The sequence below is a fragment of the Notolepis coatsorum genome (genome assembly GCF_963971535.1).
Source record: "Notolepis coatsorum genome assembly, chromosome: 19".
NCBI classification, from domain to species: domain Eukaryota; kingdom Metazoa; phylum Chordata; class Actinopteri; order Aulopiformes; family Paralepididae; genus Notolepis; species Notolepis coatsorum.
This window is the reverse complement of record NC_140183.1, coordinates 48,825,705-48,845,273: the sequence shown is the minus strand read 5'-3', so window position 1 is coordinate 48,845,273 and position 19,569 is coordinate 48,825,705. Positions and strand designations below refer to the sequence as shown.

At 42.1% G+C, this 19,569-nt stretch overlaps 1 protein-coding gene across 2 annotated transcripts in view; it reads left to right on the top strand.

Annotated features, from left to right (window-relative positions):
• ago3a (argonaute RISC catalytic component 3a) overlaps nt 1-19,569 on the top strand; it is a 114,383-nt gene that overhangs the window by 71,956 nt on the left and 22,858 nt on the right. Inside the window, exons 6-10 of one of the 2 annotated variants that reach the window (XM_084335791.1) lie at nt 9,270-9,404; nt 9,763-9,850; nt 11,304-11,451; nt 11,584-11,703; nt 15,219-15,341. In XM_084335791.1, the coding sequence (XP_084191917.1) occupies nt 9,270-9,404; nt 9,763-9,850; nt 11,304-11,451; nt 11,584-11,703; nt 15,219-15,341 (614 nt within the window). Of the gene's footprint in view, nt 1-9,269; nt 9,405-9,762; nt 9,851-11,303; nt 11,452-11,583; nt 11,704-15,218; nt 15,363-19,569 lie in introns of both variants that reach the window. The other variant, XM_084335790.1, reaches the window with a different exon arrangement.

Below are 19,569 nucleotides of genomic sequence, written 5' to 3'. Positions count from 1 at the left end.
AGAGCATAATAATACTGCCATGTAGCGGCTACATTGTAGCCTACACCATGTGTAGCCTGCCTATATGTGATCAATACAAACTTGAACTTGAATTCCATCATGTCTGTGTGCGGGAACTCACAAGGCTGTTGTCACAATGTAAATAAAAACGTGCACTGAAAAGTTACAGTATGTAGATGGTCAGTCAACCCTTGCAAAAAGTATGAGTTTTATTTAATGAATTGAAAACATAGCATTGATATATGCAAAAGCAAACTGGCAATAGAAAATATGTTAAAAATAATCTAGTTCCCTTAAAACGCTAACGCTATTAAATAAAAATATACAGTTTAGGTTAAAATAAGAATATGACTTGGCCTGGAAAAAAAGCAAATTGCACGCTCCATGGTGACTCTTTCTTGTGCGTGAGTGTGCCCGGTGTAGATGCGCTCCTGTTGGGGTTGATCAGAGGAGTCATCCATGGCTTCAGTAGAGTACAAAAGAAGGAGGTGTCTCGGGTATAGCGGACTCTAGTTAATATTATGTTCTCTCGGCAATTAGACTGCCCCTCATTCATTCCTATCTGCTATCTCTGAAAACAGTTCCCCGCGGAGCGCAGTGAGTGCACCCTGTAGTATTCCGATAACGCTATATATAAACCATGCTATAGGGTTTGACAATAATTACACTAATGTCGCTATTTTACAATGAACTATAATGAATTACGGATCATATGAACACGTCAGTGTTGAAAGTAAACTAATGCATGAAAGTCCGTCTCATGGTGCGTGCAGTCTTCATATTCTACCGCTGGGCGCCAGGTACGCACGGTCTGAGCTGTGCGTATATATACGCACAAAGTCAAGCACACGTTCAAATTGATAGTCCCACACTTTGCTTAGAAATGATCGTACGCACAGGTTACGCACGGGTTACACACATCTGTGCGTACGCAGCATTGATAAATGAGGGCCCGGGAGGCTACTGTGATGAAATACATGATACGATACTAGCTAGAGATTAGCGTCACATAGCAGGTATTTTTCTGAAAACCCAAATAAGATAGCTAAGTAGCCAAGCACATAGCATACGCCTTCAGTTGATCATGACAAATCCTCTCTTACCTTGACGATTAAAAAGTCTCCATAATTTAGTAAATAGTATTCCCATGGCTGGTGTTGAGATTTTACGATGCCAGCTTGTGAGAATTTGTTGTAGCCAGCCAGCTAGCGTTGATGCTATTCAATGCTATCAACATTAGCACTAACATAACGTTACCCAACTAACGTTAATGCCATTCAGAATTAGGGATGCCCCCCGGACCCCGGTTCTATACGGGAACCGGTACTAAATTAGACAAAAACTGAGTTAACTGAGATACTCGAGAAATTATTATTATTATGAGGTTTTTTCGAGGAATTTAAACGTTGCAAACTATCTCTCCTCTCTGTTTGCACGAGAAGCGAGCCACAGCGAGCCATTACACACACTCGTCGCGAGCCGCTCACACTCACACATACACATACGGGTACTTAACACATTGGCGGCCACTGGGATGAGTCTAATTAATCTCAAGAGGACCGGGAAATGTAAACGGACGTGGGGCTGTTTGTAGAGCTAAATCTATACTTTATAGTATTGCTATCTGTCCATTCTCATTGTCAATGGATTCCATAAACCGTCCCTTCAAAATGGCTTAAAGAAAAAAAAAATCATCAATACTTTCTCATTTTATAGCGCCGTGAATATAAGCGTTATACAGGATTTGGTCTAGTATATTTTCTGGAAGGCTAGATATAGGGCTAATAGCTGCTAACGTTATATCCAATGGCATTTCCGTTTTACAGATGCTACAGTTAAAACTCAAACTGCATATGATCGGCACGATCCTCAAGCATGTATGCATGAATGGGGGGGGGGGGGGGGGGGCGGGGGACGTCGTTTCTTATAATTGATTACCAATAATTAGGGATGTCCCGATCCGATCACGTGATCGGAATCGGCGTCGATCACGTGCTTTTCAGAGTATCGGGGATCGGGAAAAAATTATAATAAAAATCGGCAGTCAAAAAAAAAAAATTTTATTCAACAAACATGACCATGTCCACGTCTTAAACTCATACGGAGGCCTTAGTTTTGGTTTTAAATTACATAATATATCATCATTAATGTATTTATTGTCACACAGAGCAGAATAATTATCCACAACAAACACATTCCCCTTTAATTTTCACCGTTGCAACAAACATTCCCTTTAATTTAGACGCTACACGCTACACGCGAGTCGCGACCACATCACAACAACAACACGTCGCTCCCGAAACACGGTTAATATCCACTGACTTGAGCAGCTAGACTTAATGTCAGAGGTTTGGAACTAAGCATTTAAAAATAGAAAGTCAAGCCAGTTGCAATGTTTGCAAGGAGGAGATTCCGCGTGGAGGAAAAACTCATGAAGCAGCAGGCTGGAGGCGAAGTTTTCAAACTAACTTTTCAACAGGAGGATAACGTTACGTGACTTTATCGTCGGCGTTTCAGACCAGAATGGACCATTACGTAAGTCGAACACTGAATGTATACTAATGTGCAAACATATATTGAAAATTTTAATATTTCTCATATGAAGCAGAAGCACATTTCTCAGGGTGAATGTAATAACAAACGCCTCCGCGCTCGCGCCCCGGATATAGGCAACAGATGGGCTTGTCTCACTCTGCCAGTTTCTGACAAATGCGTCAAAATTGATTACTAATGTGAAAGATCGGATCGGAAACGATCGGATCGATAGATATTTAAAATCATATGATCGGGATCGGATCGGAAGCAAAAAAAGGCGATCGGGACATCCCTACCAATAATCGTGTTCGTCTAACTAGCCACATAGGCCGATCGGATGGATGGCTATCAAAACAAGGGCCGATCGGGATGTACTTTACGTGAAAAAGATCTTACCGTGGTCCGGTGGGATCCCCCTGAGCATTTCCCCGTTATCGATCACCATCTGGTAGATCGATATGTCCATTGGCTGATGATAAATCCCCTTATTGCATAGTGAAATCTGCGATGCAAAACGTAATCCAAGCTACAGGCTGCAGATCCAGAATCGAGCTAACATAAAACTCCATTGAAAGTAAAAAAAAAAAAGACTGCTCCGTTCAGCCACAGGGCACACTGCATTATCGCGATAGCGCCCCTAAGAGGATCTGGCCGGTATTGCACCTTCTCGAATTCAAAGAGTAGGGTAAATCTGCAGTGCCGCTCTGCGACCTTGAATAGGTTATTAAAATGGAATAAACAACTTGCCACGGATATATCCGTGCTTCTGTCCACAACGGGTGGAATCGAAACACGGAGATATCCGTTGTTTGTCCCCATTGTGTTAAGGAAGGTGCTGTCCGTGGCTCCATGCTGCTGAAGCGCGCAGCACACAGACAGCTCTGCATGCGCTCATCATGTCGGAGAGAGCGAAGCGCTCGAAAGTATCGGTATACTTTACGAGAGTCAATGCCAACAACGCACGTTGCCACAAGTGCAACAAAACATTTGCCAGTAAGGGTGGCAATACGAGCAATTTATCAAAACATCTGTTGGCAAAACATAATATTAGTGTGCAGAAATGCGCCGTATTCAACTGCTTTGCTCGCAGTGTTCCATCTGCATCCACGTCCACTGCAGGTAAGCCAAGATACGGAGTTAGCTAGGCTAATAACGAATTATTACGAATAGGCTAATAAATCAAATATAATTGCTTAGCTACAAATATATTTGAAAGATGACAACTTTTTATAGATCGTCAGGCTGAGGCTGCAGCCACCATGTCCCAGCCCACCCCTCCTCCCTCTACCACCACCGGTCCCAGCCAAGCCCAAAGTCACTTCACCCTAGCAGCTAGGAAGGATGACAGAGGATAGGGTGAACGAGTGTTTTTATGTTACATTTGTTGTTTATTATAAAAAGTCAGACACATTTAAAACATTGTTGCTGAAGAAATAATATTTATTTATAAAGTTATAAATAATAAAGCAATGTCGATTCTGTTCTTAATTAATTGTCTTTTTTTCTTGCAAAAAAAAAAAAAAAAAACCCCGATAAGAGTATCGATAAAGTACCGAACCGTTAAGCAGTATCGATAAAATCCTAACGATACCCATCCCTATTCAGAATTTATTAACATAGCTACAACACACAGTAACATCATCATTCATTGTTTACAATGCACGGGTGGAGCTAGTCGAAAGGACTGGACACAGACAAGTTAAACATCAGTCAATTAATTTAATACAACAGGTAGTTCGAGCTGCCTCCGACCACACTACGGGGCTATTATATTATATACGGCTTTGACGCGCTCTTTCTCTCCTGCCGATTAAAATCAGCAGCTCTTCCTCCACCTCGTTTAGCTGCATTTGCGCCACGGTGTGTGTCTCTGGAAACTAGCGTCAGCTCAAAAGTACAGAACCGGACGACACAAGTTACTCCGCTAGCGAAAACAACGATAACACTTCCGGTCGGGGGGTTTCGAAATAAAAGAGCGACGTCTAAAACAGGAAAGTTTATTTTGTACATTTGTAGCCCGCACTTATTTCTTGAGACGATTTCGTTTTTACGTAAAACTTAAAAAAAAAATAAAAATAAAACTATCGGATCCGTCTTCGTCTGGACAAGGCCCTAGACACATGATGGAAAGATGACGTTTGGAGGTGGGCTGAGGGATCAGAAGAATGCAACTGGACAATTATAATTTCTAGTCATTTAGAAATTTGTCTTTAGGTGATATTAGGACTTCCGGTTGAGCGAGACATAGAGTAAGACGTTGGTGTAGAAGCTCCTGCAGACTCGACTTTTTTTACTAGTATATTTGCGCTTGTTATGCTTAAACAACTTTAAAAATACCTGAAACTACTTATTACTGAGTTTTTCAACCTTGGAAAGGGCTTACAATGCCAAACAGACGCGGTAAATTAAGATCGCCGAAGCCTGGTCAACAATCCCCGCTCTCGGGTGATTCCCCTCCCCGCTCTGATTACTACCATTCCCACCCCGCAGCAACACCTATGGAACACGCCGACTTGAAACTAGAGCTTCTCGCCGACCTGCGTAAGGATATTGCAAACATCTTCAAGTCAGAACTTAGAGCAACGCTCTGTGAAGATTTGTATACAATTAAATCCGAATTACAAGCGGTGAAAACTCAACTCGCCACCGACAGAGCAGCAACACAATTGGAATCGGATGCGCTAAAAAGGACATTGGAAGAGATACAACAAGCCCTGTCGGCTTGCTCCGATGAGCCCTGTCGCACTCCAGAAGGAGAATCAAAGCCTCAAAGCTGAAATGGCCAAACTGGAAGATAAGCATGAAATAATATCAGGATGGTGGGGGTCCAGGGTATCTAAGTGGATATGGTCCTGTAGCCCATTCCATGCCCAAGGTGCGAAGCTTGAAAAAGCTGTTCTTCCTAGTTCAGTGTTTATTCTCGTTTTTTTTTTTTTTAAAGTAGCCATCTTGTGGACCTGGTATGGTAGCTGCTAGAGGCAAAGCTAATTAGGATGGAAAGATATAGGGGAAGCTTCCCTAGGATGGCCTTATATATAAAAACAAACATGTGGGATTTCCTCCGTACGTACAGAGAGGTCCATCCTACCATTTGGTAAAGCACACAATGGTGAGTAAGCCCTTTGGCACTAGTGATAAAGCGCAGTGGGATGAGGCCATAGAGAGAATACACACCACTATGTCCTGTGCTCGTCTCAGCCTCATACAACTCAAAGTACTGCATAGAGTTCATTTCTCCAAATCCAGGCTCTCCGAGATATACCTGGAGGTGGAGGATAAATGCAGCAGGTGTCATAATACACCCTGCGATCTTAGTCACATGTTTTTTACGTGTCCAGAACTCCACACCTACTGGAGTGGTATTTTTGACACTTTGTCCACAGTACTTAATTTCGATCTGTTGCCATGTCCACTGATAGCAATCTTTGGAACCCTTATTGAGACACTAGCTCTTAACTTAACAAAAAACAATTATCGCATTTACATCTCTCTTAGCGAGACGCATTATATTGTTAGACTGGAAATCCGCCAACAGTCCTTCCATAGCACAATGGCTCAACAGTGTCATGTTCTTTCTCAAACTTGAGAAAATAAAATACGCTATCAGTACAAAATGTTACAACATATGGCAGCCCTTTATAAGCTATGTTAACGAACTACAGCGTCTGCCTCCCGGTTGAACCCAATGTTCACCTGCTCTCTCAAATATAGTCTTGTTTGCTGGGTCTCTCCTTCCCATGTGAACTGCACTGCGGATTCTGTCAGGCCTCTCCTTTTTGGGTGAGTTGACCTGGTGTCCAAGGGGTTCTCTCCTTCCTGTGTGAATGGACCTGCTGGATCTACCGGAGCTCTCCTGTACCTGTCGAGCGGACATTAATTAGATGCTGGATCCCACTCCAGCCACTCCCAGTAGTTAAGGACTTAAGTGCTCCGCACACGGCGGGCGATTTTTGTGAGGTGACCGATTTTTTAAGCGAGGCGACCGACAGAATTGTATCACCTCCATTGTTATGAATGAGACAGCCCACACGGCACGAGATTTTGAAGCGACGGTCGCGCAGCTATTTCTGTCGCCTCGCTAAAAATCGCCTCTATCCTATTTTTTGAGGAGACGACAGGCGACACAGCAAGGACAATGAGGAAATAACATGACTTCTACAGTAGAAGTAGTACAGAAGTTCTACTGATGTATTATTTGTACACCATTAATTTATCAATACATTCATTGATCAATAACCTACGTATTATTACCATGCTACTTATGTTCATTATTATTAACAGGATTTTTTTTTTATAAATAACGTTAGTTGGAGAAGCTATAGTGGCCGCTTGTCATTAACTAATAAATGAACAATGCGCCACGATGCACCTACTAGTGTTTTTATACTCGGGTAACAAAAGAAGTTGTGGATGTTGACAGAGTTTAATGTCCAGGCTGCAGCTGATGTAGTTTATAAGGTTTATTGTCCAAAGAAATGATGGTTGAGAACAAAACAGTTTGCGTCTTCAGTGAAAAAACATCCTCTCTCAGCAGGTGCATAACATTACTTATCCAATCGGTGCCTATTGAACGTATTGTAGCGATCAGTCATGCAGTAATGTCAGGAAGAATGAGGAGAGGTTGTATTCGTATATGGTGGTTTAATTCCAGCTCAATATGGGTTTTACAGGTTAATATTCCCTCGTAATGCACAACACAGCTACCTGCTAATACGCTCTCTTCACGACAACCTAGCGTTGTCGTGAATAAATCTTAAATTAAAAAAATTTGTCTTTAGATCTTATGTCAAGGCGTTTGTTAATGAAATACCTTGTAATAAGCAAGTTAATAACTGGGCTACAATGGTCGAACGGACTTCCCACCACAGTTAGGACAGCCGAAACCCGACCCAATCTTTCGCCGTCGACTAAAGACACACTTCTTCAATCAATATCTGAAATGAAAAAAAGAAGGAAAAAAAGAACTAACCTTCTTACTGTCATGCACTCTTCCTAATACTAACATACACTCAACACTGTAGCACTCAAGTCTGAACACTTTGATGAACATTGTTACTCAGCTGATGGAGCTGTACCCTTCCTGCTGACTTGTCGTACAAAACTTGTAAGTCGCTTTGGATAAAAGCGTTGGCTAAATTACATTACTGTAAATGTAATGGTAATAAAATTAAATAATTTTATTAATTTGTGTGAAAATAGAACAGAATACATATCTGATGTGTCTCTGGAACTCTTCGGGAGGCCAAAAAGAACATTGCAAAGTGTCATATATGTGGCCCACTGGTTCTACTTTGAGCAGCCCTGTTAGGTACAGTAACTGCATGGACTTTCATTAGGCATGTGGTCATTGGCGGTACTGCAGATGAAACACCTGTTTCAGAGTCAGAGATTTTATTTGCCATGTATGGACGAATCCACATTGGAATACAGGTACAGAGCAATACTGTGTGTCTACAACTAAACCAATACAGGAGCAGAGTAGAAACGGTACAGAAAAAAACATGGACAGTAAGGGGGGGAAAAAACAGTATAAAAGGACAAATGCTAGGATTAAGATCAACATCCCCTAAAGTGAATATCATAGTAAAGTGCATAATGCACAGACACACAGAAACAGCACGTCCACAACCTGACAAGTAACACACCAAATTAAGAATAAGATAATATACAAATCTAGCCTTTGGGGTTATTCAGGCTGCGCACAGCACTGGGGAAGAAACTCTTAGTATCTTGCAGTGTAAGCTCATAATGTCCGACTTTATTGCTATTTCCTACTGATGTTATGCTGTTCTTCATACTGGAACCAGCAGCTCTGCCTAAAACCCACACCACAGTGAAGTGACAGCAAAGCAGTTTGCTTTCCACTATGATGTTAAGTGCTTTTTACAATGGCCCCATTAACTTAGTTTTATGGCTAACTAAGGATGAGCTGGCTATCCAGTATGAAGCACAGCATGGATTGTGCTGAGAATCCTACCCTTTGACAGTATTATTGATGAGCAGGAAATGGGGCTAGGGGTCCAAGATTCTGAACTCTGGCTTTTGGTTTTATATAATAAGGAGAAGACGCACACACGAGGTACAAGACAAACCATAAATCATACTCACTTAGTGTCCCTGCAGATTTCAACATTTAAGTTACATTTAAGACTTTTAATAGAATTCAACATTTCCACCAAACACATTCAAACGCAACACAGAGAAGCATCGCAATGATTTTATGATGAAATGTAATTTCAGTCTTTTCAAAAAGCACTTGGAAAGTGCTACATATCTTTTTTCAGAAACATGCTTCAGGCTTCCATCAACATCCCTAACAACAACAACACAGTGTCTGCTTCAGAAAGATGCTTCAAGTTTACTCTAGCATCCCTAACAACACACTGTCTGCTTCAAGTTTCCTGTAGCATCCCTAACAACACAGTGTCTGCTTCAAGTTTCCTGTAGCATCCGTAACAACACAGTGTCTGCTTCAAGTTTCCTGTAGCATCCCTAACAACACAGTGTCTGCTTCAGAAATATGCTCCAGGCTTCCAGTAGCATCCCTAACAACACAGTTTCTGTTTCCAATGCAAATGTATTTATGATGGACTGATGGGACTTCCAGATAAGTCATCCCCATCTCTTTCCATCGCACGTCACTGTAATGTACATGTACGTTTTTATATGTGACAAATAAAACAAAACTTGAACTTGTTTACTATGTTTGAACCTTCATTGTGTCTGTGTTACAGTATCTGCCACGGCCTTCTACAAGGCCCAGCCAGTCATCCAGTTCATGTGTGAAGTCCTGGACATCCACAACATTGACGAGCAGCCTCGGCCCCTCACCGACTCCCACCGGGTCAAATTCACCAAAGAAATCAAAGGTGAGGAGGCCGATCAAAGAAAAGAGACAAGTGGTTAACAGTACGGCTGTGTTCAGGTTCTGCTGTTTACAGGTAGCTTGGCCATGTGGCAGAGCCCATGCTCTTTGTATCCATAGACATCCTTAAAACTGTGTTGAACCTCTGAAATATTTTAATAAAATATGTATGCATAATTTAATTGGTGGATTTAAATGAAGCATTTATGTAAATGTGTGAATGAGGCTGAGAGAAGTGACTCTCATCCTAATCCAGGTGTGTGTGTGTGTGTGTGTGTGTGTATGTATGTGTGTGTGTGTGTGTGTGTGTGTGTGTGTATGTATGTGTGTGTGTGTGTGTGTGTGTGTGTGCTCTCCACCAGGTCTGAAGGTGGAGGTGACGCACTGTGGAACCATGCGGAGGAAGTACCGTGTCTGCAATGTGACCCGCCGGCCTGCCAGCCATCAAACGTGAGTCAGCGCCGCTCAGTCTCGGGACAGAAGATCCCTTGGGATGGAGTAGATTTCGTGTAGGGTTGGTTTGAGTGGGGCGGGGGAACAAAAAGCGCACACGAGGCAGCTGCTCATCTGCTGTGGCAGTCTGTACATTAGGACACTTGACTGTTCTGTTTTTTATTCACACCACACACAGCCATATCTCTAAGAACAGCTCAAACCACTGCAATGTGCATTATGAAACAACTGTATGAAACGGATACATTTCTATGTTTTCTTTGTTTTCTACTTATTGGCTTTGAGATTTAGACCCTTATCCTCAAAGTAAATATCATGCAAATTTGAATATAATCCAATCTAATCAAAACATCTGATTTCACAAGCATTATTGCCATGATCTTAACGTTCACTCATTACAATTGTACCTTAACTGGTATCATTTCTAGTATCCATAATACTTTCGTGGGCATGTAAATGCAAATTCCTCACTCTACCACGATGGTACCTCCATCGGATGGTTCCTCCCTCTACCACGATGGTACCTCCCATCTACCACGATGGTTCCTCCCATCTACCACGATGGTTCCTCCCATCTACCACGATGGTTCCTACCACGATGGTACCTCCCATCTACCACGATGGTTCCTCCCTCTACCACGATGGTTCTATCTAGGATAATAATAAGAGGATGGGATTGGGTCAGTGTCATCATAGAAACTAGGGATGCTCGATATTGGCTTTTTTACCTATACCGATATTGTCCAACTCTTAATTTCCGATACCGATATCAACCGATACCGATATATGCAGGGTTCCCCCCCCCAAAAAAACGGAATAATTTAAGGTAATTAACATTACATATCTCTTGTCGTGTAATTAACACAACATTATGCATACTTTGACAATAAATAAAATAATTATTTGTTATTACTTGCTTGCCTGGGTAAATAAAGGTAAAATAAAAAAACCGATACCGATATTTTCCGATATCACATTTGTATGCCAATATCGGCCGATAATATCGGACATCCTTAATAGAAACGTTTGAAAATGGCTTTCCCTGTTGCCACGGGGAGTCAAATAACATTCTAAGGAGTAGTGTTGTCTCCCAGTGCTGAATAACTTCAGTGAGGACGTTGGTGGGCTGTGACCCTTCTTCTTCCTCACTGAATAACTTCAGTGAGGACGTTGGTGGGCTGTGACCCGTCCTCTTCCTCACTGAATAACTTCAGTGAGGACGTTGGTGGGCTGTGACCCTTCCTCTTCCTCACTGAATAACTTCAGTGAGAACGTTGGTGGGCTGTGACCCTTCCTCTTCCTCACTGGATAACTTCAGTGAGGACGTTGGTGGGCTGTGACCCTTCCTCTTCCTCACTGGATAACTTCAGTGAGGACGTTGGTGGGCTGTGACCCTTCCTCTTTTTGTAATCCCAGTGTTCTAAGTGTGGTTGTTCTTGCTCTGTTCCAGGTTCCCCCTGCAGCTGGAGAACGGTCAGACAGTAGAGCGTACGGTAGCCCAATACTTCCGAGAGAAGTACAACCTGCAGCTTAAATACCCCCACCTGCCCTGTCTACAGGTGGGCCAGGAGCAGAAGCACACCTACCTGCCCCTGGAGGTGAGAGAAGACGAGATGTTTAATAAAAAAATACTGTTTCTTATTTTTTACTTGGTCGTTTTGAAGAATTATACTGCATATGATTGGGTACACACTCGCTCAAGGCTTTGTCCATGTCCGGTTGTACTGCAGGTGTGCAACATCGTAGCAGGCCAGCGGTGCATAAAGAAGCTGACTGATAACCAGACCTCCACCATGATTAAAGCCACAGCTCGCTCTGCACCTGACAGACAGGAGGAGATCAGCAGGCTGGTGAGTAGTGGAGACACCTGCTGGACAGACATCTGTCTTCCCCAGTTCCTTTCATAGACACTGGCTCTATCCACACAGTGCTTCTTCTGCCTGTATTCATTTACTGTTCAGCGTGTTGTGTCGGTATACGGAAAACAAGTGTCATGGCCAAATATTTCTCCCAATATCAGTATAGTAGATACTGGTCAGTGAGTGCTGGTACAATGAATCAATGTCGGATGATAACACTAGACGTCACTGATCAGAATAGTCATTAGCCTATACATTATCTTATTGTGCTAACCTGTAGTGAATTAAATAACTGATGTTAAACAGTTTCTTGCTGGGCACATTTTGCTGTGCAAATGGTTGAGATAGTTGACTATTTTAAATACCCTGGTACATACATTGTCAGCAGTGTTACTCAAAGAAAACACGGACCTAATTGCAGAACCTTATTCTTTAATTAATTTACAATTTAGTGTCCAGAATTTATGAAGTATTGTGATACTTGACCTTATAAGTCATTATAAATTGCTTTATAATGTGTTGTGATTGTTGTTATAAAGCATTATGAATATGTATGACTGCTTATAATTATACATGTGTTATAAGCAAATTATAACTCATTATATTATATTATGTCTTATGTCTGCACGTTTACTTTGCACTACCTTTATTGTCTTTTATACCTATTCTTATGTCTGCAATATATGCATTGTTTTTTATTCTGTCAACTACATGCAGATTTTATGCCAAAATGTTTTTATTCCTATTTATTATTATATTGTGAAAAATGTATGCATTGAAATGTCTTAAGTCTCCACGACATTGAAAATGAAAATCAATTGTTCGAGAATAAATAAAGGTTTACCAATAGTTCAAATTCACTGCAGTGGATGAGAAGGATCTTTATAATTCTGTTAGCTTTACTTCTTGTGAGTTCTTCATACGTACAGGCTACTTAGCTGCCGTTGTGGCGTCCTTGTGATTTTTGGAGGCCATGTTTACTATTCTCTGCAGCTTGTTCCTCTTCTTGATGTTCAGATTACCGTACCATGATCATGTTAAAATATTGGATGCTTTCTACTAGGCTGTTATACACAGTTTCCAGGATTTTTCGGCTCATTCCAAAACTGTTGAGCTTGCGTACAGGTGGAGTTGTTCTGACCATGTATCTCAACCATTTGCCCATTGATCATTATTGGCTGCATTAAATCTTTGTTGTTTTGTATGGTGAGCTCTTTCGTCATACTGACCATTTATTTCTAAGGAGCTTGTTAAGCACCAGTTCTGAAGAGTTGACACATCCATTCAATCAATCTTTATCTCAAACATAATAAATACATACATAATAATAAATACATGATAAATACAATAAATATACAATAAACAATATACAATAAGTGCAATCATAATAGTGTTTGTACAATCAATTAGAATTGTAGAATTAGAATTGTACACGGATTAAGGATTTAAACTGACCAAAGAAGGATACCAAAATATTGAGTTGTAGGATGTTCCACGTGTCAGGAGCACAGAAGCTATAAGCAGATTTCTCAAGTTCAGTACAAACTCTAGGTGCTTTAAGTGTGTGCCAATCATTTGAACGTGTACTATAGGGTCCAGATGTACACTACAACAGAGAAGTGAGATCTTTGTTTAATCTCAGATAATATAGACTCTCTAAATAAAATAAATAAACAACAATTAACATGATCGATCTTGAAACTCATGTAAACGGAGCAAAGCAGTGGTGATAAGACTGCCTCCTGTGGTGCTCCTGTGTTCTACACAATCTCATCTGACACACTACTGTCAACAACCACTCTTTGATGTCTCCATTTACCCCTAGAAGTCTCTGCAGAAGAGTATATATTTGCACGCTAATAAGGTCAAATCAATAAAAAGTACTCTGGCATAGTACTCTGGCATTAACGACTTGTAGACGTTAAACAAGGTTACAGTCACAACTGTGCCCCTCTGGCTTTTGTAAGGAAGGACGGAATGACCAGGCATTCCAAATCGTCCTACAATCAAAAGAAACTGTTTTGTCTTGAAACGTTTCACAATAACAAGTGAATTTCGTAGTTGCTACTACTCCCGGATGTTCATTATGCATCATGGCTGAAGTTGACTCCCATGTGTTTTCCTGGTCACCAGCCTGGGGTCAGTGAGAGCAGCTGTGTTGTCTTTGTCTGTGGAGTGGGCGTCGTCCGTTTGTCAGCAGATAGATATAGACAGACACCAACAGTCCGCCATCAGATTAACGTCTGTTCATTTAGCTCAGGCTCATCGTCACCTTTTTATTAAAGCAGCATCTCTCCACCTGGGAGGCCATATGACTGCTGCCAGTATATCCTCATCAGCATCATCCCAGACACAAATACTCTGCTGGTGTTTTTTTCATTCAGAAGCACGCTGCTTCCAAATGGCACGAGACGGCGTGGGAGGCTGGCTGGTTAATGTAGAGGAGGATGGGAGGTGAGAGAGGACTGGTTAATGTAGAGGAGGATGGGAGGTGAGAGAGGACAAGATGAGATAAGCTTTCGCCTGTCAGAAATGTGGAGCGACTTCATTTATTTCGGTGCATACGATCTAAAGGAACAAAGGGCCAGATTGTCAAATGTAATTAGAACATCAGTATATCCATGCACCAGTAAGTCCAGATAAGGCACTGCAGAGTCTGCTGAGGGGTGACTCTTACACCGGGATCAGATTACACACATCCAGCCGGATTTTGACATGATTTTGTTGTGGCCATTTCCAGGGGATAAAGCCACCTGTTTCCAGGGGATAAAGCCACCTGTTTCCAGGGGTCTTTACCCCTCGTAGTGTGACATAATTAAAGAAGAGCGATGGGCTGCCACGACACCCGGGCAAAACATTTTTGCCTTTTTTTCTTCTAGTGTGACAATTCCTGCGAAGTCCAAACCAAACCCCTCCTCCCCCAATCCCTGGCGAGCTACACGGCAAGATTTTATGATGCTATGATAACCTAATCTGACATGGTGACCATTATGAAAGAGAGTAGAGTCGAGGGTTCCCTAATGTTCCTGGCCAAAAATCCCCAAATCGGGTATCTGACATCAAGGCCACGTAATCACCCCTCCCCATTATTTAACTCATCAATGCCTGTCTCCTGAGCCTTTCAGCCATTGTGTAGTGTGATGTGTGCCTGGTGCCAGTGAATGGCAGCCTGTGTAGCCCAAGGTTGCGTGCTACACAGTGGTGGTGAAGGATGCAATTTTCACTCTACATTGTAAAACACTTTTGAGTGTCTAGAAAAGCGCCATGTAAATGCAACGATCATTCATTAATTCAAAAACATTGTGTAGTCTGATCCTGACATTGAACCACTGTCTTGGTTTGCATAAAGCTAGGGAGGGTGAAATAAAAAATGTTGGCTCCTTTTTTAAAAGTGCAAAAGAATAATTTGGCGACAAGACAACCCTTCCTCTTCCCCCTTTCATCTCGCACTCACTTACACTCTCTCTCTTGCTCTCTCTCCCTCTCCCCCCTCTCCCTCTCTCCAGGTGCGCAGTGCCAACTACGAGGCGGACCCGTTCGTGCAGGAGTTCCAGTTCAAGGTGCGCGACGAGATGGCCCACGTGACGGGGCGCGTGCTCCCCGCCCCCATGCTGCAGTACGGCGGCAGGGTGAGCACAGAGCACTTTATGGTACCGTTCTTTTAAATCACGCCCATTCTTTCTGTTTTGTCTGCCGTGCTTCCCCTCCTCCCCCTCCCTCCTCCACCTCTAACGCACCTGGCTGCCATCTGGGACTCGATGGTCTCTTGTCTATACGTGTGTGTGTGTGTGTGTTTGTCTGGCTTTTTTCTCTGGGGGTCTGGTCTCATATAAGTGTTAGCCTTGATTCCTTCAGCCCTCGCTACTCGCCACCTCCTTGAAGACGCCTTGAATGGTTTCATAGAAACCGCTCCAATGCGTGTTTGAGAGTAATGGAGGAATGAGTCATTAAATCAAGCGGCGACTTACTGAGATTGAACCTCTGTGTATTAACAACACTGTCTTACCTAGTTTCTCAGCACAGAAACCATGAAGCAAGACACACCTACAGTATTACTATTGTGCTTGTATAGGGGTGTGTGCATTACTGATAACTTTAATGACACTGTTATTGCAGTCCAGTGCATGCTACACTCTTCACATGCTCGTGATGCTTGAACACAACACATGTTTGGCAGTAGAATCCTGAATCCAGGTGCAAACCACTATGCAATATAAGATCTTTCTATAGTTAGAATAGACTTAGTACATCCATAAGGCCTTGATGTTTCCATCAATATGTTATGTGCAGCGGGCAGTTTAGGCCTATTTGTGCATGTATGTTTGTATGTCATTTGTGTTTGTGTATGTATGTAGGGTATGTATGAATGTCTTAAAGTAGTAGGTGTGTGTGTGTGTGTGGTGTGTGTGTGAATTGAACGGGTGTGTGCTTGTCCGATTGTAAAGGTGCTATTCGTCTGATTTTAATCGATGGAAATGAGAACCATGTGGATTCAACCGCACACAAATAACTTAGACTAAGCACATAATAAAAAAAAATGTTGATCCACTTTTTCTCCCTATTTTTCTATTTTTCTCCCATCCCAATTTCGTATTGCCAATTCTCCCCTCCCCTGTCTTGAACGTCGCTAGACTATGCCTCCCACTGGTCGGCTGTAGTGAGGATAGAAGCCTTGCATCATGTGTCCCCTCCGGTACACGAGGAGGCAGCCTGTCGCATCTTTTCACCAGACAGCGTGGAGTCTCAGTGGCGAGGAGTAACGCGTGGGAGGCTCACGCTGCCCCCGATACTTCCTGTCTCTGCTGTGCAGGCGTCACCCAACCGACCTGTAGGAGTCACGGTCCACAACGTCCAATCCCCACCCATCGACTTCCACCCGCTACCTCTGTCAATTGAGATAGTATGACGACTTGCCCAAGCCGCAGGCAATGCTGACACCGGGATTCGAGACCGGAGTCTGTTGCATTGGTGACGAGCGCAAACGCCACCCAGCCACCGAATAAGCACAGCATTTAATGGTTTGACATACCGTCAATTGGGACCATTTAGAGTAGACCATTGTTTGACCTTATTATATATTTTTGACATTTCTAATGAATCAAAATTATTAAGCCATCGCTTAATGCGCGAGAGGGCGCTAGAACGCCACCGCTTTAATCAATGGGGGGACTGCGAGATTTGCCAGTGCTTAAAATATATCTTATATTATAGCTATGGGTCTAATACACCCGTCGATTATCAATGAGTTACTTCCAGTCAACATGTACAAAACTGATTGTTTTTTCATCCGTACATTTCCGTTTTATACCGTTTTTAATATGAATATCGTTTTTGGTGATTCTTAGTAATCCCAGGATTAGTGGAATACACTAAACACGTTGTGATTTTTCGCCTGATTATCTAATCATCCTGAAATCAACGCTAGATCATCATTATTATCCTTCCCCATGCATACATGAAATGGCCCTCGTAGCGTGAGGCTCCCCCACTCCCCTCCTGCACCCAACGGCACACAGCCACACACACACAGCCGCGATCGCGGTAGAAAGAAATATCAGATCAACGCAAGATTTTATATTGTTTATTGTTTATTGTTTAAAAAGGATCCCCATTAGCTGTCACCTAAGTGGCGAGCTAGTCTTCCTGGGGTCCACATAGAAAGACAACACAAAACACAAAACATAACAACATAAGATACATATGACAATCACAATTAACAATGATAATCTAAAAACAGTAAACCATTGTAGACATCATTATCTAAAAACATTGTAACATTGTCTAAAAACAGTAAAACATTGTAGACATCATTATCAACATCAGAATATTTTGCTCACATATTTAAGTAGTGCATTCTCAGGTGGTATTTGAAAGACACTTTACTATTCAATTTACTTATGTTCAGTGGGCAGTTATTCCAATGATTGATGGCACGATAAACAACAGTCCTCTTTAAAGCATTTGATTTTGGACGTGGTAACATAATCTGTCCATCATCAGCTGACCTAGTAAAATAAGAATGAACCTGACTGCATCTGACAATTTGTTTGTATAAGAAAACAGGTTGAGACGAAAAGACAGTGTTCCTGAAAAATTTAACAGTGTTGAAAACCAGCCTATTCTCTACCGTTAACCATGAGAGTTGCCGGTGCATAGTGATGGTGTTTGTTCTCATGGAACAATGTAAAACTAACCTTGCAGCTCTGTTCTGGGCAGTTTGCAATTTCTTTAGTTGACCTTTGGATGCAGAGGACCATACTGGTGCACAATAATCTAGGTGACATAAAATTAAAGATTTCGCCACCTGTCCCACAATATATGTAGGGACATAAGAAAGACATTTCCTCACCATGGAGATACCACTCCCCATCTTCTTCACTATGGTATCAATGTGTTCTGCCCATGACAGCTGGCTATCAATTATTATGCCCAGTAATTTTACTTTATTTACCTGTTCTATGGGTTCATCAGACACGTTCAAACTCATTTTTGGTATTGATGACAATTTATGACTCGAACCCAAGATAATTGATTTGGTTTTTGAGATGTTTAGTACCAACTTATTCCGTTTTATCCAATCAAACACCATATTTAACTCAGCTGATAAAACATTGTCCAGTTCACTGACAGTTTTTGCAGCATAGTACAATGTGGAATCATCAGCATACATTTGTACAGTTGCTTTACACAGAACTGATGGTAAGTTGTTTGTGAAGATGGCGTATAGGAGTGGTCCAAGGCAGCTCCCTTGCGGGACCCCGCAGTCTAAGACCTTAGAGTGAGACCAGCTGCCAGTGTAATAAACCCTTTGTGTCCTACTTGTGAGATAACTCTTCATAAATATGATGGCTGTTGGACAAAACCCATAGCATTCTAGTTTACCGATGAGCAGATCATGGTCTATGACATCGAATGCAGCACTAAAATCAAGTAATACTGCACCAGTCATCTTTGAGTTATCAATTTCCTTGAGCCAGTCATCTGTCATTACTGTAAGGGCAGAACAAGTAGAATGATTAGGTTTGTAAGCATGTTGAAAACTTGTGTTCAAGCCATTACAGTCAAAGTAATCCTGTATTTGTGAGTGGACTATTCTCTCCATCAGTTTACTGAGAACTGGGAGAATAGCGATAGGTCTACTGTTCTTCCCAGTGAGTGCTAGTCTGCCATCTTTAGGTAAGGGAATAATTTTACCATCTTTCCAGACAGTGGGATAAACACCTTTCATTAAGCATGCATTTAATATATGACATATCGGACCATAAACATAGTCAGCTGCCAGGCCAAGTACCTTACTATCTAGCATGTCAGTACCTACTGAGCTATGTTCAGTTATATATCTCCTTACCTGGTATCTGATGTAATGCAAAAGAAATAATCCAATTATCTGATCGCCATTCCAAATACTGCTCGTGGAGGTCTGTCCCACATTACCGAGTGTTACACATGGGCGGGCGGGCGGGGTTACTGTTCCATGCCATTGTTGTATAGGCCTACCTCGCCTGAGTATTTAAACCCTGCCCGCACGGCTCGGATCGTCCCAGAAAAGAAACTACACCATTTATAATGGAGTGCAATACCAGCTGGCGTAGGCGGCGGTATTTTCCCTTTTGCGAGCTCAGACCCATTCCCAATGATAACATCAGGCTGGATGGATGAAAATGAATGGATATCGCTAATAAAAGAAATAGCGATTAAAACCCGACTATACTCGTGATTGGCGCTGAACGGTTGGCGAGTTAACCCGACTATCATCGGGTCTGGCGTTGAATGAGTTAATAGACTCACCCATTAGTTAACACTTTAAAACGAGTCTGTGGCAATATGGCCCACATTGCTGACTTTCCTAGGTTGTAG